This window comes from Toxotes jaculatrix, chromosome 9 (assembly GCF_017976425.1).
Source record: "Toxotes jaculatrix isolate fToxJac2 chromosome 9, fToxJac2.pri, whole genome shotgun sequence".
Classification (NCBI taxonomy): Eukaryota; Metazoa; Chordata; class Actinopteri; family Toxotidae; genus Toxotes; species Toxotes jaculatrix.
The window spans coordinates 18,385,545-18,404,472 of record NC_054402.1 but is presented as its reverse complement, the minus strand read 5'-3'; the positions used below and the strand labels follow the sequence as shown (position 1 = coordinate 18,404,472).

The 18,928-nt window shown below is 41.4% G+C and overlaps 1 protein-coding gene across 1 annotated transcript; it reads left to right on the top strand.

Moving 5' to 3' along the window:
• Window positions 1-2,686: 2,686 nt before the first annotated feature.
• On the top strand, window positions 2,687-14,994 carry sgcg (sarcoglycan, gamma). Its single transcript, XM_041047195.1, has 9 exons — window positions 2,687-2,904; window positions 3,224-3,450; window positions 7,346-7,547; window positions 8,098-8,202; window positions 9,878-9,965; window positions 10,795-10,914; window positions 12,122-12,194; window positions 12,570-12,693; window positions 13,595-14,994. Exons 3-9 carry the CDS (start codon window positions 7,353-7,355, stop codon window positions 13,760-13,762), a joined length of 873 nt encoding a protein of 290 aa, XP_040903129.1. The 5' UTR covers window positions 2,687-2,904; window positions 3,224-3,450; window positions 7,346-7,352; the 3' UTR covers window positions 13,763-14,994.
• Window positions 14,995-18,928: the final 3,934 nt, after the last annotated feature.

The following is an 18,928-nucleotide window of genomic DNA, read 5'->3' as shown; positions in this document are numbered from 1 at the left end:
TATATCAGCTATGAATTTGTTTTTTTTTTATTGTTCGTGTGTCTTTAACTGGTTTCCATGCTGGTGGACCTGTGGACGTATACCGCAAAATATTAAGTCTTGGTCAAGAAATGGTAAAGTTTGAAAGAAAAAAAAGTGTCAAACAATCTAACAAGCAGCTAAGAATGTGACAAGCTAGGGATGGCAGCAATAAACTGTGCACTAACCAGGCAGCACAATAATTTAGTAGTTCCCACTGTTTTCTCAGTAGGAACTGATCTGTTTACAGATATGCATGGTCTCCCCATATTCACATGGGTTTCATTTGTGTACTCTTGTCTCTTCCCAGCTGAAAAGCTGAATGTCGTGTGTACTTTAGACGATACTCAAACCTTTACATTAGACCAAGGTAAGTGCTCTCACAGCTGCAGCTCGGCTTTGGGTAACGAGTTAACTACAAAGAACAAACGTCCCCATGGGCGATAAAAATATATTTTTATTCTTTGTGCAAAAACATTTGAGGAACTCTTTTACTGGGGGGGAAAAAAATAAAGTTGCAAAACATGCCATAAAATTGAGGGAGGAGGCTGTTTGGGATCTGACAACGATAATACAAAGCAGGTGCTTTTGATGAACTTCTTGGCAAACACTGTTGAAATGAGAGGAAATGAATTGCTCCATAAATAAAAGCACAGAACTTTGTTAATGTACAAAAGTTAAGTCTTTAGACTTTTAGTCTCTAGCTTTTGTGCTTTTAACAAAACTGCTTTGAGTTTTTTGGGGGTTAGCGGGCACGAGAATCCATTCCCTTTCTTGTAGATTCTGAAACTGAAGTGTTAAATCGGATTGGTTTGGGGTACTTTGAAAATGCACTCACTTTGGCATTATGTGGGTTAATGAAGCCAATCTTACTCATTGCAGCAAACAGACAGTCAAAGCTGTTTAGGCATTATTCTGTTCAAAATAGGACACTTGGGATGAGTGTTGTACTGACTCATGAGCCTGCGCTGCTGGATACGTTCACACCTCATTAGTGTTTTGCATTGAATTACTATCAGCGTGTTCAGTAATGAAAGTCCTCAGTTCTGCTCCTACAACGTGCACCTAGTGTTGTCATCCAGTAAATTCAAAGAGACATCCTGACTCAACTGATCTTGTTTTCAGGTTGAGATGGATTATTTCTAACTTGGTGGGAGAGATTCATCATTTATGTCTTCCATTTGTCTGTGAAAAGCCACGGGCATCGAAAGGTTATGAGATATTGATAAGAAATGGCATGAAATGAAGAAGCTATCTCCACTGTCAGATGTTTGCTCGGGGGCACGAAGGACACGGGGTCTTGGGGTGATGGATGCTGTCAGACGTCCCTTTGTCACCGCACGGCACTACCTCAAGCAGTAACTGCAAAAACAAACTGCAGGATGCACGCCACTGACAGATGCGCCTCCCATCAGCTCTTCCAGCATCAGCCTGTGAGCAGGCATTACCGCCTCTGTTTTTCAGTGGAGGTGACTTGTCCCCCTGACGCGCGTCACTAGTGGCTTTATAACAGACCAACTGTCGCATACTGAAATATTTGTTGCAGGAAATGTGGCAGTTTTCTTCATCTCCCATCAGCCTCACTAAATTATTTAGAAATCTGTCTGTTTTCTGAGCTTTGCTCCTTCGTGTGCATGCAAGTGTCTGTGGCATATTGAAGCAAAGACTGAACCTCTTAATTGGTGTTGGATTTATTCCTTCATGAGACACACAGGCAGTTGTTCCTTCACTTTATAAGACATTTTAGCTTTTTTTCTGTGTGGCTCAGTAAACACATCTTAACATGGAATGCACTTTCCTCATCATGTTGGGTTGTGCAATCAGTGTTTGTAATCATGTTTGACTTAATCAGTGATTTTCCTGCTGTGTCACTAAAAATCAGTGTTGGGCCAGCTGTGTGTCCCATTGTATTTAGCTGTTTCTGCATGCGCCTCATTTTTAAAGGCACTGTGCACTGATGGTGTCAGTAATTGTGACTCCTTGTTGACTCTTCTGTACACAGTGATGGGTGGGTGGGGGGGCTGTGCTGGGAATTTTGTAAGATCACCAGACTCTGTAAAGGAATGGTCTCAGTGGCGGCAAAGCTAACAGGAAAGCCGGGGAGATGTGTCATCGAGCTCAGTGTGTGCACGCCCACTCGGTCCTGAGAGGAGGTCCAATCGGGCACAATAACCGGCGTGGGTTTCCATGGGTGTGCAGGGCCTTTAATGTGACATTTTAATGCATTTCATAATATTGCAAAAAAGTTACAGGGAAAAAATAAAACCACCATGAGGTGGGCTGCTGCGTCTGTGTTTTCAGTGTTAAATATAATTGTGTGGCTTCAGGACTGTCATTGACATTGTGACCTGTCACCAACAATGAATGTCAACTTATACAGAAGGTGTTTAAAAAAATTATTATGGAAAGCTTGACGACCCTTAATGAAAACTTGTTGGTTTATGTAGATCAGAGCTTCTAATTGTCAAGAAAGAGCCTGAATTTATCAGAATTTAATAATGAAATGGATTCATGTGTCTCACATTTCACTGGCGATTTATCCGTTTTTAAAAGCACTGTAATCAAAGCCTTGTGTAACCTCGATTTATCTATAATTGCTTTAAGCTATCCTGGGGATCATTCAAAAGCGTGACTCAAACAATTTCCATTTCAACAACTGCCACACTCACCAGCCTCCTGTCCATTATCATGCTGTGTTTGCCGCCTGTCTCTTCTGCCACTCTGACTTACTAACTGCCCCCTGCAAGTTCCGCCCTTCCTCCTGCCTGTCGCCCAGCGCAGATATCTGAAAGACCAGCTGAACTTCATGTTGAGAGCCATGACTGAAGTCTCAAATTAGACTGGACTGCACCGAGCCTTGGGATGGGCAGTGAAAGTGACTCACTGGTATGTACAAACAACTGCCTCTGTTCATTATGGATGGTTTTTCTCTGACTGAGTATATATATATATATATATATATATATATATATATATATATATGTGTGTGTGTGTGTGTGTGTGTGTGTGTGTGTGTGTGTGTGTGTGTGTGTGAAAGAAAGAGATTAAACCTCTCCACTGATGGTTAATTCTCCTCCTCCTCCCTCTCTCTGCTTCTCTCTCTCTCTCTCTCTCTCTCTCTCTCTCTCTCTCTCTCTCTCTCTCTCTCTCTCTCTCTCTCTCTCTCTCTCTCACATACACACTGCTGATATTCAAATGTCTGCAGGAAGGCAGAGGGAGTCAGAGGGAAAGAGCGTAAAGGGGAGTGGGAGCGCCGTCTCGTGGTGATTCGCCAGGCCACTTCCAGAGCTGGATTTATGGCACACAGCTGGTGAGTGGCTGACAGACGTGTGAGGAGCTCAAGCCCTGCTGCTTTCACAAGCTCCTCGTACCAGCTCGAGCTCTGCTTACTGTAGCGTAGGAAAGAGGACTGCTCTGCCTCAACACACAACAGTGAGTACTCTGCTTTCTCTTACAGAAATAATCTCTGTCACTTTGTTTCTTTGATAAATCCCTCTTAAGATAAACTTTAAGTGATTTTTATGCTGCCAACCTTTGACCTACTGTCTGATTTTTTCAGTTTTTTCTCTTCTTTGTGACTCTTGTGTCTCATGTTGTGCTGCGATTACTTTGTAGTGCTTACAGAGGTAGTTCGGGGATTTGGAAAAAATGTTTTTAGTTGCCAGCTGTCGGCAGTTTTACCATACATGGCCAGCAATATTGAAATACAAAAATAACTCTGCAAAAGAGCAACTCGCTTAATGTTTTATGTGTGTTATGAGCAATACCTCAGTGTCTTGTGGTTGTTCATTAGTTAGACCCATGCAGTGTGTGTCTGTGTCTCCTGTGGAGCTTTTTTAAATTTAGTTCACAATGCCATGCCCTATTTTTAGAAGTCATCACAGCAGAGAGGAGACATGTTGCCGGCCACTTGCTTAGACAGACAGACAGAAACTTCAGCCCTGTGCTCAGCTTTAGATCGCTCCTCTCTCCTCACTCCTCACTCTGAGTCCTCCCTCTGCCAAACGACCTCCAACTAAACAATCTGAGCTTTTCTAACTCACTGAAACAGTGTTCAGGTTTGGTCACGTGAAACCTGGACTCTAAATTGCAGCTGGGCCCTTTGGATTTTAGGGCGAGCAGTTAGCCTATCTGGCCTGCCCCTTGCTCTTATCCAGAGGTCAGAGACAGAGCCTGGCAGGGGAGCATCACTTGTTTTAGGTTAATTGAGAGGCTGCCCCGGGATAAATAGCCCTGCTAACAGAGCAGAGCACTGTGTTTAAGGTCTACAGTGCCTTTGAAACTTGCATTTAATTTTCCCTTGTGGTATAGGATCCACATTTGGAAAGTTTTAGAATGAAAATCTCAATTTAAATAATAAGTTTCTATCATCAGGAAGCTTAAAAAATCAAGACATGAACCTGATAAAAAAAATATGTTCTCTTAAAGCTCTGTGGTCAGACTGTATTTCCGATCATAATGTCTCAAAAATTGAGCATTCCTGGCACTTGAGCAGCGAGGCTGTTCGGGGAGTGTTTATTTGGGTTGCTATGGAGGGATCAGTCTGTGGCTGAAGGGCCGGTGGTAACACACTGAAACTGGAGCTGGAAGACGCCTTTAAAGATCCAGCCTCAAAACTGCTTCCTCCTCCAGCTGCTGCTGAAGTAAGGAGGCCCCTTAATGCTTTCATTTAAAGTAATTACGCTGGGTTAGATCAAATTCATTAACATCATAATGAACAAATCCAGAGCTCTTTTCATGCTCACCGCTTATTTGCCCCAAAGTGCAGAGTTGGGCTGATCAACATGTTAACATGCAAATGATCTGTGGCTGATATCGAGAGGGGATACTGGAGTCGTGTCAATTTAACAGTCACTGATTCTCAATGGAGAACTCCCTTGGAGAAAAACGGCAAAAAATGAAAACCCAACTGAATCCATGTTAATAAAACTAGCAGAGTTATGACACGTTGAATCATATACTCTGACTAAAAGTTGCTGTTGCTCTGCTGCTTTGCTAAGATTCAATTTGCCATTGTGACTCATTCTCACAACTAGGATTGATAAATATAAATGAGGTGAGATATGGCCCAAAAAATATATATATGAGCATTTCACATAACTTACTCCTTATCAACTTTTGCTTTTCACTCCTTTGTGGAAAAAGCGATTTTTCCCCCCTCCTTTTTCAAGCAACATTCATTCGCTTGGTTTTTTGAAATAAGGGCTATTCATCACAGCTGGGCTTGCAGGCCATGTGACAGGTCCTGTGCAGAGGTGGATTTTGTCATAGAAATACTCTCAGCCTTTTATGCCCACACGCCTTCTCTCTGTGTTCACTGCAAACAGCTTGAAATGAACCATGGAGACTATAGGCCTTTATCATCTTCTCTCTGAAACATCTTCTCCACGACCTCTCGGAGAGCTCAGACCCTAACAGTGAGCGCATTTGCTTTTATCCATAATCCCATGCTTAGAGGTCCGAACAGTATTTACCTTCATTATTTACAGAAGCCCAATTTATTTGTTTGTGATGCACAGTTTGTCACTGTATGCAAAGTCTGACAACCTTCCTCTTTTGCTCGTATCATCATCGCCACGAGAGTCACGGTGGGATGGTGAACGTCGACTGAACATCTGTTAATGTCAAGGAAGAATTACTTTTTGGTGTGAGGAGTGGCTCCTTTAACATGATTGAAAACGCCATTACTATGGCAGTAAGATGCAACATCTGTCCCATATGTAAATCAGCCTGGTGACTGGCGTCTCATCGAGTTCAGAAAACACAACTGAGACAACTTAGATTCATGTTTGTTCAGATAACTTTTCCTGTAAAGTTTAGGTGTGGCAGTGCTTAAGATTCAGAGCAGTTTGTTGCTAAGAGAAAGCAACAAACTTTTGCCTGTTTTCCTGTTGTTTTATTGACTCAAAATTATCTACAACTAACAGCATTTTCTTCAGGTCTTGCACTCAGTGAAAGCTGCTCTCTCTGCAGCCTTTGCCTGCTGGTTATTAATGCAGATTAATCAATAGAAAGTGACACCACTCCTCTCTCTGCAGCCCTGTGAGGCTGTGGGGTCCTCGGCTCCACTGTGCGCGAACACACATTTCTTGTGTCGTTGTGAAATCTGTCCCTGAGGTTCCCTGTTCACTGTGTCAGATGGTCCAAATGTGCTGACTTGCTGGGGAGGGGAAGGACGAGGGGCGAGTGGGGGGGGCTTCTCAACCTGATAGTGAGGTCAGCCTGTGCAGAAAAGTATTGTTGTGTCATAACTTCTAACAGTCTCTGTGGTTTGAAATATGCTGACATTCATCTCCTTGGTTTTTGTCATTGATAGCCTGCTGCTGTGTGTGGCCAGAAACTACCTCCTCTGCTCTGAAATAAGTGCCGTTTTCCTTTGCCTCTGCTGTTTTGAAAAACTGCAGGAAAGTCAGTCAAGTTTTCCGTTGCTGAAATGGGCCAGATATCCACCGGGTCTGTGTGTGCACTAGCTCTGAGCTCATGAATAACAGACTGTATGTACACTGAGTGAACAAGGCATTGTATAGAGGTGCAATTAGGTACTCTGTATGTATATAATTAAACTTAAAGGCTGGAAAAATGTTGGATCTAAACACTGTGAACTTGGATTCTGCTGGATGTATGAAAGAGGTTTGACAGAGATGGAAACCTACCCCATGACTCAGAACAGAGAGCGAGACAGACACTTCAGACCCAACCCAAAGGAAAGATCTGTTGTTTTCCATCTTATGCATTATGAAATTGTATTAAATCAAGATATTGATCTCACTGATGTCAAGATTCTTCCTCCAAATCTTCTTAGCACATACATTCATAGTAACAGCGTAGAGGGCCACAAATTTATGAAGTGGTTCCTCTATAAAAACTCAGAAAGGAAAAAATGAAAGAAAAAGATATATACACAGATTACTAACAGACATATCTAAGTAGGCTAAATGATAAGAAAAAAGTTGGTCTCTATTTCCCTCAGGTGTTGGTGGAGAACAAAACAAAGATAAACAGAGAGTGAATATTGGACTTAGATTCAGCCAGGTCACTAGGTCACTTTGAATAATGATGAAAAAAACAGAAGTGTTGTTGTTGTCAAATGAATTCTCTCTGTGCAGCCAGTTGACCTATATTGTAATATATGTAATGTGTAAATAACACTACCTTCTGTGGCCTGTTTTCTCTGATCCTTTGCAAACACCCACTGACTCATGCCACGTCCAATCTGACTGAACAGCATGGAAGAGTAATGTTTGTATGTGTGTGTTGTTTTGGTTTTTTTTCTTTTTAACATCTGTTTCTATTGCCTGTGCACCCTGGCTCCATGTGCGGCGTCCAGCTAGCAGATGGTGCGGGAGCAGTATGTCACCACCTCCCAGGGCAGCAGTGGGCCCAGGCCCGAGCCCGACCACGTCTACAAGATCGGCATTTATGGCTGGAGGAAACGCTGCCTCTACCTGTTTGTCCTTCTGCTCATCATCATCCTGGTGGTCAACTTTGCTCTCACCATCTGGATCCTCAGGGTGATGTGGTTCAACACGGTACGCATGACTCATCTTGGCAGTTTGTATTTTCAGCTGGGAGGATTTTCACTGCTTTGTTTCCACCTTTTCTTCCTCTCATACTTTTCTTCACGTGTATGATACCTTTGTCTTTGACATTTTTATGTTTACGTTTTGATAGTATATCCGTCAAATTGATCCAGTTTTACCTGCTTATAATTAGTAGCAGCAGAAGCAGTAGTGTTATCCATCATTAACTGATAGTTGGTCGACTGAACAGTAGAGTGTTTATTTCATGGAGTCCTGTCAGCTTTCTGTTTCAAGTCCAGATGGTAACCGTGGATTTATGCAGAAACAGAGCAAGAGCTGCAACAAACCCACACACACCCATACATGTACACACATTGTTGTGAAGTGCCTGCACAGCTGAAGCAACTGGCTGGTTTATTCTAAGATGGCCCTGCGTGCTACAGGGAACACTGCTGTATGTGTTTCGCAAACTGATGAAATCAAACTTCCTCACCTCCTATCCGTCTGTATGGAGAGGAGGTGAGGAAAACATAACTGAGTGTCTTCATTTTGGTTGCAGCATGGGATGGGGCTCCTTCAAGTACACTCAGATGGGGTCAAGCTGGAGGAGGGCGAGTCGGAGTTTCTGTTTCCCGTCTACGCTCAGGAGATCCACTCCAGAGAAGTAAGATAATCAGGAACACTCACTTCTCTTGCTCCTCTTCCCACATTCTTCCTTACTCTGCCATCGCACCCCCCCCCCCCACCTTTTGCTTTTGCTCTCCTTCCTCTTCTGTCTCCCTCCCAGCTAATTCTCAGACTGCTGTTTGCTCAGTTAAGTGGCCAGACAGCCTGGCCATTATTTCATCTCGCTGTTTACCAAATTTAAACTAGATTGTGAGTTGGACCTGTGCAGACTGCACGTCCCGTTATCACCTCGATCTAATTCCGTGCAGGACTCTCCAGCAGAACTGCTTAAACATATTTCTGACTGTACTTTTTTTGGGAGACGTGTCAGAACAAACTGGGTTTGGCAGTCCCACACAGTGCACGTGGTGGTGCAGTGAGCTCCCCATTAACCTCAGGGATATTTGTGGTGGAAAGTAGTTTATGGCCTGCCTGCTCACAGCAGATGGGAACACTTTGCTGCAGTTGTTTACATGTTATGGCTTTTCTTGCTCATAGCAGTATTTTTTAAGCATTCTTTCTTACTTTATGGGCCTCATTAAAAAGGCAACGCACTCCTCATTAATGGGCGGACACAATCTCTAATGTATTCTGTGGATTTCTAATGAGATTCAGGAGTTTGTGAGCCACCGCCTTGCCTTCGTGAAATCAAAAGTGAGATTCTTAGATCATTGCTATAAACAGGGCTTCCTTACAGCTGCGAAGGAGCCGAAGTGATTTATTGCTAAAGGCTGCCTTATTTAAACATTTTATGAAAGCTCACATTTCTGGCTGTTTCTGTCATGTCTGCTGATGCAAACTCAATTACGTGCTGTCATATCTTCTGCTAATACTTGTGAGAAAAACAATACCACTTTCTAACAAAGCACCATTTATATAGGGTGCATAAGCTCTAACTAATTGCTTTATTACTGTGTAATAAATCATTTACTAATGCTTCGTAGGTCAGTTACATGATTAATAAGAACAACGTTTGGGTTGCCAGGTTGTGAAAAATTTCTCTCTCTCGCTCTCTCTCTCTCTCTCTCTGGTTGGTGTATATCCTCCTCCAGCAGATTGATTACAAATGTTAATAAGTCAATAATAAAGGGTCCATATCATAATCACAGCCTGCAGCTGTGAATGTTAATATGTTGGTCCATAAATAATGGTCCAGTGGAGGAAACTTCTTGAAGGACAAAGCCAGTGTTGTGCGGGTGGAGGGTAAACACCAGCCAAAGTACTGTTTCTCCCAAAAGTTGTCCTTATTAACTGATTATAGCTATACATTTATTGACCATTATTAAACTCATAATTTCAACTTATAAAACAAAAGCAGAAAATACAAAGTACAACTGAGGCTGATGGGAAAAACTGCAATTCTGGCCTGATGGTGGAGCTCCATTAAAAGTCAGGGGATCACCAAAGTGCTTACATTTCATTTTGAGGGTAACATTCATCTCTGCACCAGACTTCATAGCAATTCATTCATTAACTGTCAATATATTTAACTCAAAGCCACAAATATAAATCTCACGGTGGTGCTAAAACAAAAATACAGAGATCACCAAAGTGATTGGACTTTATCATCTGGGAACCGTGAATGTCTGAGCAACACATCCAATATTTATTATCATGTAGTATCTGCAGAGCACGGTAACATGGCTAATGTTTTTTTTTTTTTTTTTTTTCAGGATTCTTCGCTTCTAGTGCACTCATTGGAAAATGTTTCCCTTAATGCCCGCAATGAAAATGGGGATGTCACGGGGAGGATATCAGTGGGTGAGAGCCTGAAAGAGGACACATGTGCACACACACACACTACACTCATACAGCACTCATACAGCACTCATGCATAACAGAGTATGCTGCTGATGTATGAGGGCAATAGTAAAGTCATTCATGCACTTGTCCTGCAGCGATTCCTCATCCAACATTAACAGTGACAAGAGGCTATCGTTCCATTTATAATCTCTTAGATTTCCATTTAAAATCCATTAAATGCAACATTCCTCTCTCTACCACTGTTTCTGGATCGCTCTATATTACACAGAAGGGCCCGAGGAGGATCATATTTGTGCGTCTTTTATGGCTCACCAGCGGCTGCGTTGGGATATTTTGTCATAATTAAAAGGCCAACAAATGACCCAAGTAATTGCCGTGTTCCACAGGGCCGTTATGTGTCCTTGATCATTAAGCCATAAAAAGCATATTCTGCATCCTCTCGGCCCTCTGTGATTGAAACTGAAATGCTTGTTTGAAGATTACACGCCGGTTCACAGTTGTAGGTGCTGAAGTGGTTTAAATATCCCACCGAGTGATCTACCTGCTTTATATCTGCTTCTCGCAGGGCTGTGAAAATTGATGTTGTGAAGGGTAAAGCATTTCTTTTCAGTAGGTGGTTGTTTACTCACCTTTGTTGCCACCATACTGCTGTGTATGAGGAGACTGAGATTTCCAGAGTAAAGCGTGAATGTGTCTCATTATATTCTCTAAGCACTGCAGACCTGAACGGCAGAACAGGAAGGGAAGGTATACATTTTGATGAATGAATTTTTTTTCATGTACTGTTGCCAGACCCCTTCAGGTATTTTTGTTGTTCTTGTTGCAGGTCCAAAAGAGGCTCAGGGACACACTCAAAATCTGCTCATTAACTCCCACAATGACAACATGCTGTTCACTGCAGATGGCGACCAGGCTGTGATTGGACCAGACAAACTACGAGTCACAGGTATACCAACAGCTGCAGCCTGCCGTTTCCCTGGAAATGTCGTACACATCTTGGCAAAAAAAAAATTTTTTTTCATGTTTGGAAAAAAATAAAATTGACAACAGATGTGAACTCGACGGGAGCTATTTGGTTTGATGGCAGATGATCTGTGTGACAATCCAGCAACCAAGGACGAAGACAGATACAGTCATTTTCATGATCATTCAGCTGAGTGGATGTCTGTAAAGTACACCTTTGTATAAATGAAATGTCAGGAGCTCAGTTATCTGAGCCTGAACGTACATTAATGCCATGTGGGTGAGATCCATCACACTAACTAATCCTAAGCAAGTATTTTTTTATTAAAGTAGTAGTATTAAAATATCAGACTGATCCATCCCCTGCTGTCTTTTCTTTCCTGAATTCCCTGTGTCTCAGTTTCCAGTGTACGTGTTGATGGTGCTGTGGGTCACTGACCACACACTGTGATGGCTGATTAATGTTGAAGGCAGTGTCAGCTGATAGCTTCATTAGGCCCTGGGGTTGTTTTGATCCTCAGAGAGCAGTGGGGAGCAGCGGTTGAGGAGAAGATGTTTTCTAAAACTAAAGCTTCTGTACCCACTGTGAGGCGAGTGGTTTCATCCACTACTGTTAGGCCCACATTCTGTACGGCACGTTGAGGGTGGGGGGGGGGGCGTGGGGGGGGGGCGGGGGGGGGGGGGGGGGGTGTCTCCCTCTCCCTCTCTCTCTGGCACTGACTATTCTGATTTTCCTGCAGCCATGCTAGCGTGCTACAGTGTGCATTAGTTGCTGAGATATTACAGTCTGGACCAAAGTGGTGGACTGACTGACAGACCTGGAGCCATGCTGCTAGCGAGGCTAAAAATTAAATGCGGTGCTCAAATGCTGCAGATTCTAATAACCTTGTTAGATGCTCGTCTTAAATAGCTGCACATCATTTTTAGCCCATATTTTATCAGGGCTTAGGCCTTATTCTATCAGCCCTCATACGGGATGATTCACAGAAACTCTGTATTTCAGCAATGAACAGATCAGTGCAGCCCTTTAAATCGCTTTATTAAAAAAAAAAAAAGATAAGCCTGTGCTTACAAGATCATTCCACAAGCATGTGTGGCAGGTCCTCTGACTTCTGTAGAATCAGTAACACATCTAAATTCAAGCTCACTAAGAAAGTATGTGAATGTGTGCGTGTTTTTCCCCCTGTCAGGTCTTGAGGGAGCGCTGTTCCAGCACTCAGTGGAGGTGCCCCAGCTGAAGTCTGAACTTTTAAAAGACCTGAGGTGAGCATTTCAGCCATCAGATGGACAGAGTCTTACAAGTCATGTGCAAGCGTAAGGAGGATATTCAGAACATGCTGCTGACTGGGGCCAGATCCCCGCAGTAAACAATAAATTTGCATGACCTCCACTGAAGAAATAAAAAACCTTTAGGATTTATGACATTTTAGCCTTCAATTTCACCTTCTTCAACATTATTACTGTTATTACTGTGCTGCAGTGAAAATGAAACTGAAGAGGATCTGATTTTTGGGTTCAGCAGATCTGTTAAGATTTAAAGAAGCAGCCTTTAGTGAAAAAAAAAGAAAGAAAAAAGAAAAGAGCAGGCGGATAATGTATGGGAGCAGTATTTTATAAAGCTGAGATGTTCTTCCTTAGGTTGGAGTCTCCTACTCGCTCTCTCAGTCTGGACGCACCAAAAGGAGTTCATATCAAAGCCCTCGCTGGCAACATCGAGGTCGCTTCCAACATGGACGTTATCCTGCAGTCTAGTGTCGGACTGGTAAGAAAAACACTGTCCTCTGGCTGAAAAGTCATCTTTAGGGCTGTATTTTTTTTTTCATTAACACATGGTAGATATGGTTTGCTTTTCAGCGAAATGCTGCTTCATGCTTCTATAGTCTCTCACACGTGGGAGGTTTTTGACCACCAGAGCCGCACTTAAATGCATGTTTGACAGTAGCTCTGTTTTTTTTTACATTTGATGGATGTTTTTGTCCAAGACTAGAGAACTCATGAGACCAGTTCTACTTTAGTTCTACAATTCTACTTAGTCTTGTTGTAAAAAGTAACATACACCTATTGCCTGTGGCTCTAAAAGTAAAGTATGGATGGTGAAAACGAACATTGTCCCATACTACATCTATTTGCGAACCTAAGTTCTTTATAAATCTAAAAAAGAGCACCAAGATGCTCGTCTGTAAGCTGTAATGAGCTCACTGCTTTTTGAACTTTGTTTGGGCTCTGTAGATCTGTTGTGGTGTGGTGGTTTTGCAGTTCTGATGTTACTGTTCAGAGTGAGTTTCAGTGACTGATTCTGGATGAATCAGAGCTGGGTAATTATTGTGGAGCAACTAGCAGGCTGAACTACTGAAAGTATTTATGTCACAGGCACTTATTTGACCTTTTTAAGATGGGTGTACCACACCCTCATCTCTCTTTTCTTGCTAAAGGGGAGGAAACTGGTTGTTAATGTGCACTGAACTTGTCCTGGATGAAGATAATGGCACTCACTGGACCTATAGCTCCCACCATACTGCATGGTGTGCCTCAATGTGTGTGTGTGTGCACTTGGCTGAAGTGTAAAGAATGAAAGAATGAAAAGTGAAATTTCCTTGTTGATTCAGTGCAACTTTGTTGTCCTTCTTTCATCATCCCGGCTCTCCACGCTGTCTGCTGTGCAGCTGGTGCTGGATGCTGAGACGGTGCGCATGCCAAGCCTGCCCCTGAGCGAGGGAGAGGTTTCTGGAAATGCTCAGAATCTCTACGAGGTGTGTGTCTGCCCCAGTGGCAAGCTTTTCCTGTCCAAGGCTGAGGTCATCTCCACTTGCAGCGAGAATCAGGAGTGCTAGATAGACACTGATAAGGTAACTGTTTTTCTATCTCTTAGTAGATGCATCTTCTGGGAGGCAACAAGCACAAGTGTTTATATCCGGCCTGAGTTTTTTTATTTTTATGTTTATACTCCAGTGGATCCCACTGGCTCATCTAGGCCTGTGAAAATACAAATGCCTGCTAGCGTACATGTTGGAGATGTCATGAAATGCATCCTTTTAGCTGCGTTTATGACCTCCTAACAATTCAGCGGATTTGCGCTCGGTACCAAATGTATCTGCATCAGTGCTTAGTGGAGAACGTTTTACACACATAGTATCATGGCTGGGCAATGAGGAGCTGGTATCAGCTTACATCCTATGCAATATTATCTTGTGGTGCAATAAATGAAATTGAAACATATCAAGGGCTTGGAAGAATCCAAAAATAAATGTCTCAAATGGCGACAGAATGTTATTAAAAAAAATTTTTATTTTACGTGGGTCCTTCTGGCTCCAAGCCCTTGGTATGTTATATTTTTTTGTTTTGGTGTTTAGCATGTTTATATTTAATTGGAGGAAAATTAAAAGAAATAGATAGTTATATTTTGTCATTATCATAGTAACATCAGAGATTCTGGGAAGGCCTTTATCTAACTTATCCAAATTCAGATACACCTCTAACAGACTTGTTTCTTGTTTTGTTTCAATTACTTTTTAAGGCTGAGATTAAAATTATTAAAAGTCCTTATAGTATCATAAAGTGTTATTAGTGTGGTATCATATTTTTAATTATGTGTTTTCTCCCCGTTTGTAAGACTATGTGAGTTTGTAGCCTGTGTTATTTGAAAGCCCTTCATAAGTACGTAATTATGCATTAGCTACAGGAGAGCTTTTTCTTGCAAGTAATTTGGTCTGTGTGGCCTTGAGTTTGCCTTTTGTGTCAAATATAATTATTATTATTTTTGGGTTTTTTTACATAATTTGCATGACAGGCACTTAACATTTGCCTCTATATTAATATGAAGGTTCACTGTGTCAAAAAGGGCAATATTTTGTAATGAGAGTTAAACCGAGTTTAGCATCAGTTCATGTTACATTTCTGCAAGACTGTTTTTAGCATCATTATCATCCCATGGCCTCATGTTATCAGTCAGTGTTGATAAGTAGTTAATTTTCAGTTTACACTTATATTCTGGCAAATTTTGATAAAGTGTGTAATGTGTATTTATTAATTTTGTATGTTGAATAAACTTTGAGCTATTCTTCTATGATGTGCCTCACATGCTTGTTCTAAAGACTGCTCTCATGTTTTCTGATCAGGTCCTATTAGAAAACATGAGAGCAGAGGATGTGCAGTCTTTCATTTTATTATATAATCATTTCAAAGTTTCATTGTCTCTTGTTTTGTATTGTGCACTAAAGCTGTACCATGGGGATGGTTACAGTTTTAGCCACTTACTTACCATGTCAATGGCTCTCTGGTGCACTCTAGTGGATAAACTCTGCTGCATCACCCTGATGCACAAAACAGACGGTTTGACCACTACCAACAGGAAGCCAAGACTGCTTCAACTTTCTGGTCTTATCAGGTATATCACAGTGTGGATGTTTTGGAGGCAGTTGGGCAACAGAAGTTGAGATTCAAGCAGCTGCTGAGGTATATGGTCCTGAGTTTGTGTGTTCTGTATGTCATAAGTTGATGTTTAGACATCAGGTTATACATTGCAAATTGGACCTGTATAAACAAAAGGCTAGTTCTATTGCTGAGAAGTGCATTAGTGAGGACTACTTGCATAAGTGTAATCAGGATTGTGAGGTGTCATGTGCTATTATAAATACAAGTAGGGGTGAATTATGGATATGTGATTTGTGTCATGTTAAACTGAGTAATGGTCAATTGCCTCCAGAAAGTGCTGTCAACAATTTAAAATTGGACCCCATTCCACCAGAGCTACAGTGTCTTAATAGTTTAGAGCAACATTTGATTGCATTGCATTGATAAAAATACAAATGAAGAGGTAGTTGACTTTATAGACCAATGTGTGACATGTCAACCTCCTGCAGAAGATTCTACATTGTTGGACATAGTCACATCAGTGCAGCAGCACTCAAAACACCATTCAAAAACCTGTAAAAAGAACAGTTTGCCATTTCAATTTTCCCAAGCCTGCATCTGGTTGTTCATTCATATGTCGTGGCAAAACAGAAAATGAAGAAAAGACATACATACAGTTGATAACTCTGGCAATGCAACTGAATGTACATGTAACAATGCTCAGTCACATGAAATGGGATTGTTGCCGTCTAATGCCCAAAGAGAGGCATCAAAAGATGACAATTTAAGTGCCAAAGATGCCACGAAAAAGCTTGGTGCTGTTTATCTCCATAACAGATACCTATGTGCTCAGGAAGCAGTCTACGGGCTCACAAATTTGTATTTGAAGGAATGCTCCAGGAAAGTTGTCTTTGTGCCTACAGGAGACTATGTTGTTAGAATGAGTTTGCCTATAAATGTGTTAGAACAAAAGGCAACATCTGGAAGTGTGACAACAGACATGTGGATGACTAGTCTTGTCGATCGCTACAAGAACAGGTCTAATGATGAGGTGTTTGATGACATGTGCATTTGCTTCAGAGCAAAAGTGAAAATAGACGTGGACAGATTAAATTAAAGAATGACCGCGGATATGTGACCAAACGAATAAGAACTGAACCTGCAATATTGCGATACGCACATTTCTCTGAGACCAAAAATCCAGAATTATTTTATCAAAGACTTTTGCAGTTGTTTTTACCATATCGTGATGATTCACAGCTGAAACCACCACAGTTTGAAACATTTGACCAGTTTTACAAAAACGACTGTGACATTTATTGATGGAACTACACATTCTGTCCTGTCAGTGGTTCAATGCAATCGAAGGTTGTTTGAAAAAGGAGCAGAAGACCTTGACAACATCCAGACTATACTTGACAATAATGTTGTATTTGAAGATGCATGGTGTAACTTTTGCCCTGAGCAGAAGCTAGAGCGTCTGGAATGTATCCAAGAAAAAGAAGGTAATAAACATACACTGGAAGAAGAATCACAAACAATTCCTGACTTAGCCATACTCAATCAGCAAGTCAACAAGTTTCCAATGTGGAAAAAAGAAATAACATTTTCTGTTGGATGGTTGGGCATTAATTCGCACTCTGAATGAAAAACAGCTGTCAGTGTTTTATCATATTTGGCAATGGTGTTTAGATAAAATCTCTGGGAAAAATCCAGAACCTCTACATGTTTTTATCACAGGTGGTACAGGCACTGGGAAAAGTCACCTGATTAAAGCAATTCAATATGAGGCAATGAGATTATTGTCACCACTATCACATAATCCAGATAACGTGCGTATTGTTAACTGCTCCAACAGGAATTGCAGCACACAATGTGAATGCATCAACTATTCACACCACATTTGGCATTGGCAGAGATGTACGCTTACTGTACACACCACTGAGTGAAGAAAAGCTAAATTCTTTGCGCAGTAAATATATGGATCTCCACATTTTAATCATTGATGAAATCTCTATGGTTGATCACAATTTACTTGCCTACATTCATGGTAGATTGCAACAGATAAAACAGGCAGCTTTTCTCCTTTTGGAAATGTAAGTGTTATTGCAGTGGGTGACTTTTTCCAATTGCCTCCTGTAAAAGGTAAACCACTTTATGTAGACATTGATGGATTTAACCTGTGGTCCAGTCTGTTGAAAGTTGTGGAATGACAAGACATAGTGAGGCAGAATGATCACCGCTTTGCACAGCTATTGAATACAATAAGAACATGTTCTAAAGATACCCCTATGTCACAAACTGACATGGCCATCTGATGTGGATTTTTCAGGCGAGGCAGTTGACCCAGCTGAGGGGCAGTTGAAGCTGAGTCCAAGTCCGGCCGAGTCCCCACACCTTACTCTTTTACTCTTCATTTCCTAAGTCTTTTTCTTCTCAAAAAACGTATAAGTGTTCAACTCTTCTTTTTAAAAGAAAATACAAAGAGGCACATCTTAAACACTGGAGACCAGGGAAGTTGAATCCATAGAGCTTTATTCTTCAACACAGAATTCAAAAGCCCAAGCCGCCCCACGGAGATGACTGAATTTTACCATGTGTGCATCACTTTTTATATTGTAAATTGTAGGTGTGTTACAGACCAAGGGGCGTGTCTGACCACATCCCTTTTTCCCTTTCATTGGTTATTTTTGGAATGATTCTACTCGTATCTAAAATTTAGCTCTTCCCATCTTATACCAAAAAAGTACAGCACGTGGCCTTTGGTTGGTGCGTTTTTACTGGTGTCAAGACTTACGTAGAATCTATCTTTTTTTCCTGGAATTTAGCAGGCTTGATCTCTATTGGTGTCTCTGCTTATCTCATGTGTACCACTATGGTCCATTTCAACCACATTTCAACCGTAATGGAATCTGGGTTTCTTTTGACTGTTTTTTTAAAAAAAAGTTTTAAGGCTACCTTAACAGACTCTATCTATTATACATTTCTTTTTCAGGATTATTGAAATTAGCAGCAGGCAGAGTGGGAATGAGAGTGCAACATGAGAGCAATATGAGAGCAACGTGCAGATAAGCAACAATAGTGGAATGCTCATCACAGGAGCATACACAGATGAGTAAAGTATAGGGTCAAGATGGGAGTAACATAAGAATGGTTATCAGAGTATGTGGAGCTGTGGTGGAACAGTGTGTGGAGCAGGGGAGACTTACACAATTGTTGTATAGTGTGGTGCCCAAGACATCCACATGTGCAAGATAGGCTGTGCTCCAATGGAGATCAGTGTGGGAAACAGAGTAGAGGAGTGTGTGTATGTGACAGAGTAGAGGTTTATGTGTGAGAAAGGGTAGAGGAGTGTGTGTGGGAATGAAGGGGTATGTGTGTGTGTGTGTGTTGGATAGAGTTGGGGTGGGTAGATTATAGATTATATGTCATTAATCCATTGATTCTATAGCAGTAATACCTACATATATGTCATATATGTTATTCAAAGTAAGCCAAGAAAAGTCATACTTTAGTAAGGCCTCAAAATGTCATAAAAATGGTCATAGTATAGTAAGGCGTCAAAATCAGCCAAAAAAAGTCAAAAAAATTTTTGACCTCAAAATGTCATAAAAATGGTCATAATATAGTAAAGCGTCAAAATGGGC

Bases quoted from the DNA above. Each gene is read 5' to 3' on its own strand.
- sgcg (XM_041047195.1), top strand. From the start codon at position 7,353: ATGGTGCGGGAGCAGTATGTCACCACCTCCCAGGGCAGCAGTGGGCCC. The intron at 10,915-12,121 runs GTATACCAACAG...TCCCCCTGTCAG, and splicing joins AGACAAACTACGAGTCACAG to GTCTTGAGGGAGCGCTGTTC. The intron at 12,694-13,594 runs GTAAGAAAAACA...TCTGCTGTGCAG, and splicing joins TGCAGTCTAGTGTCGGACTG to CTGGTGCTGGATGCTGAGAC.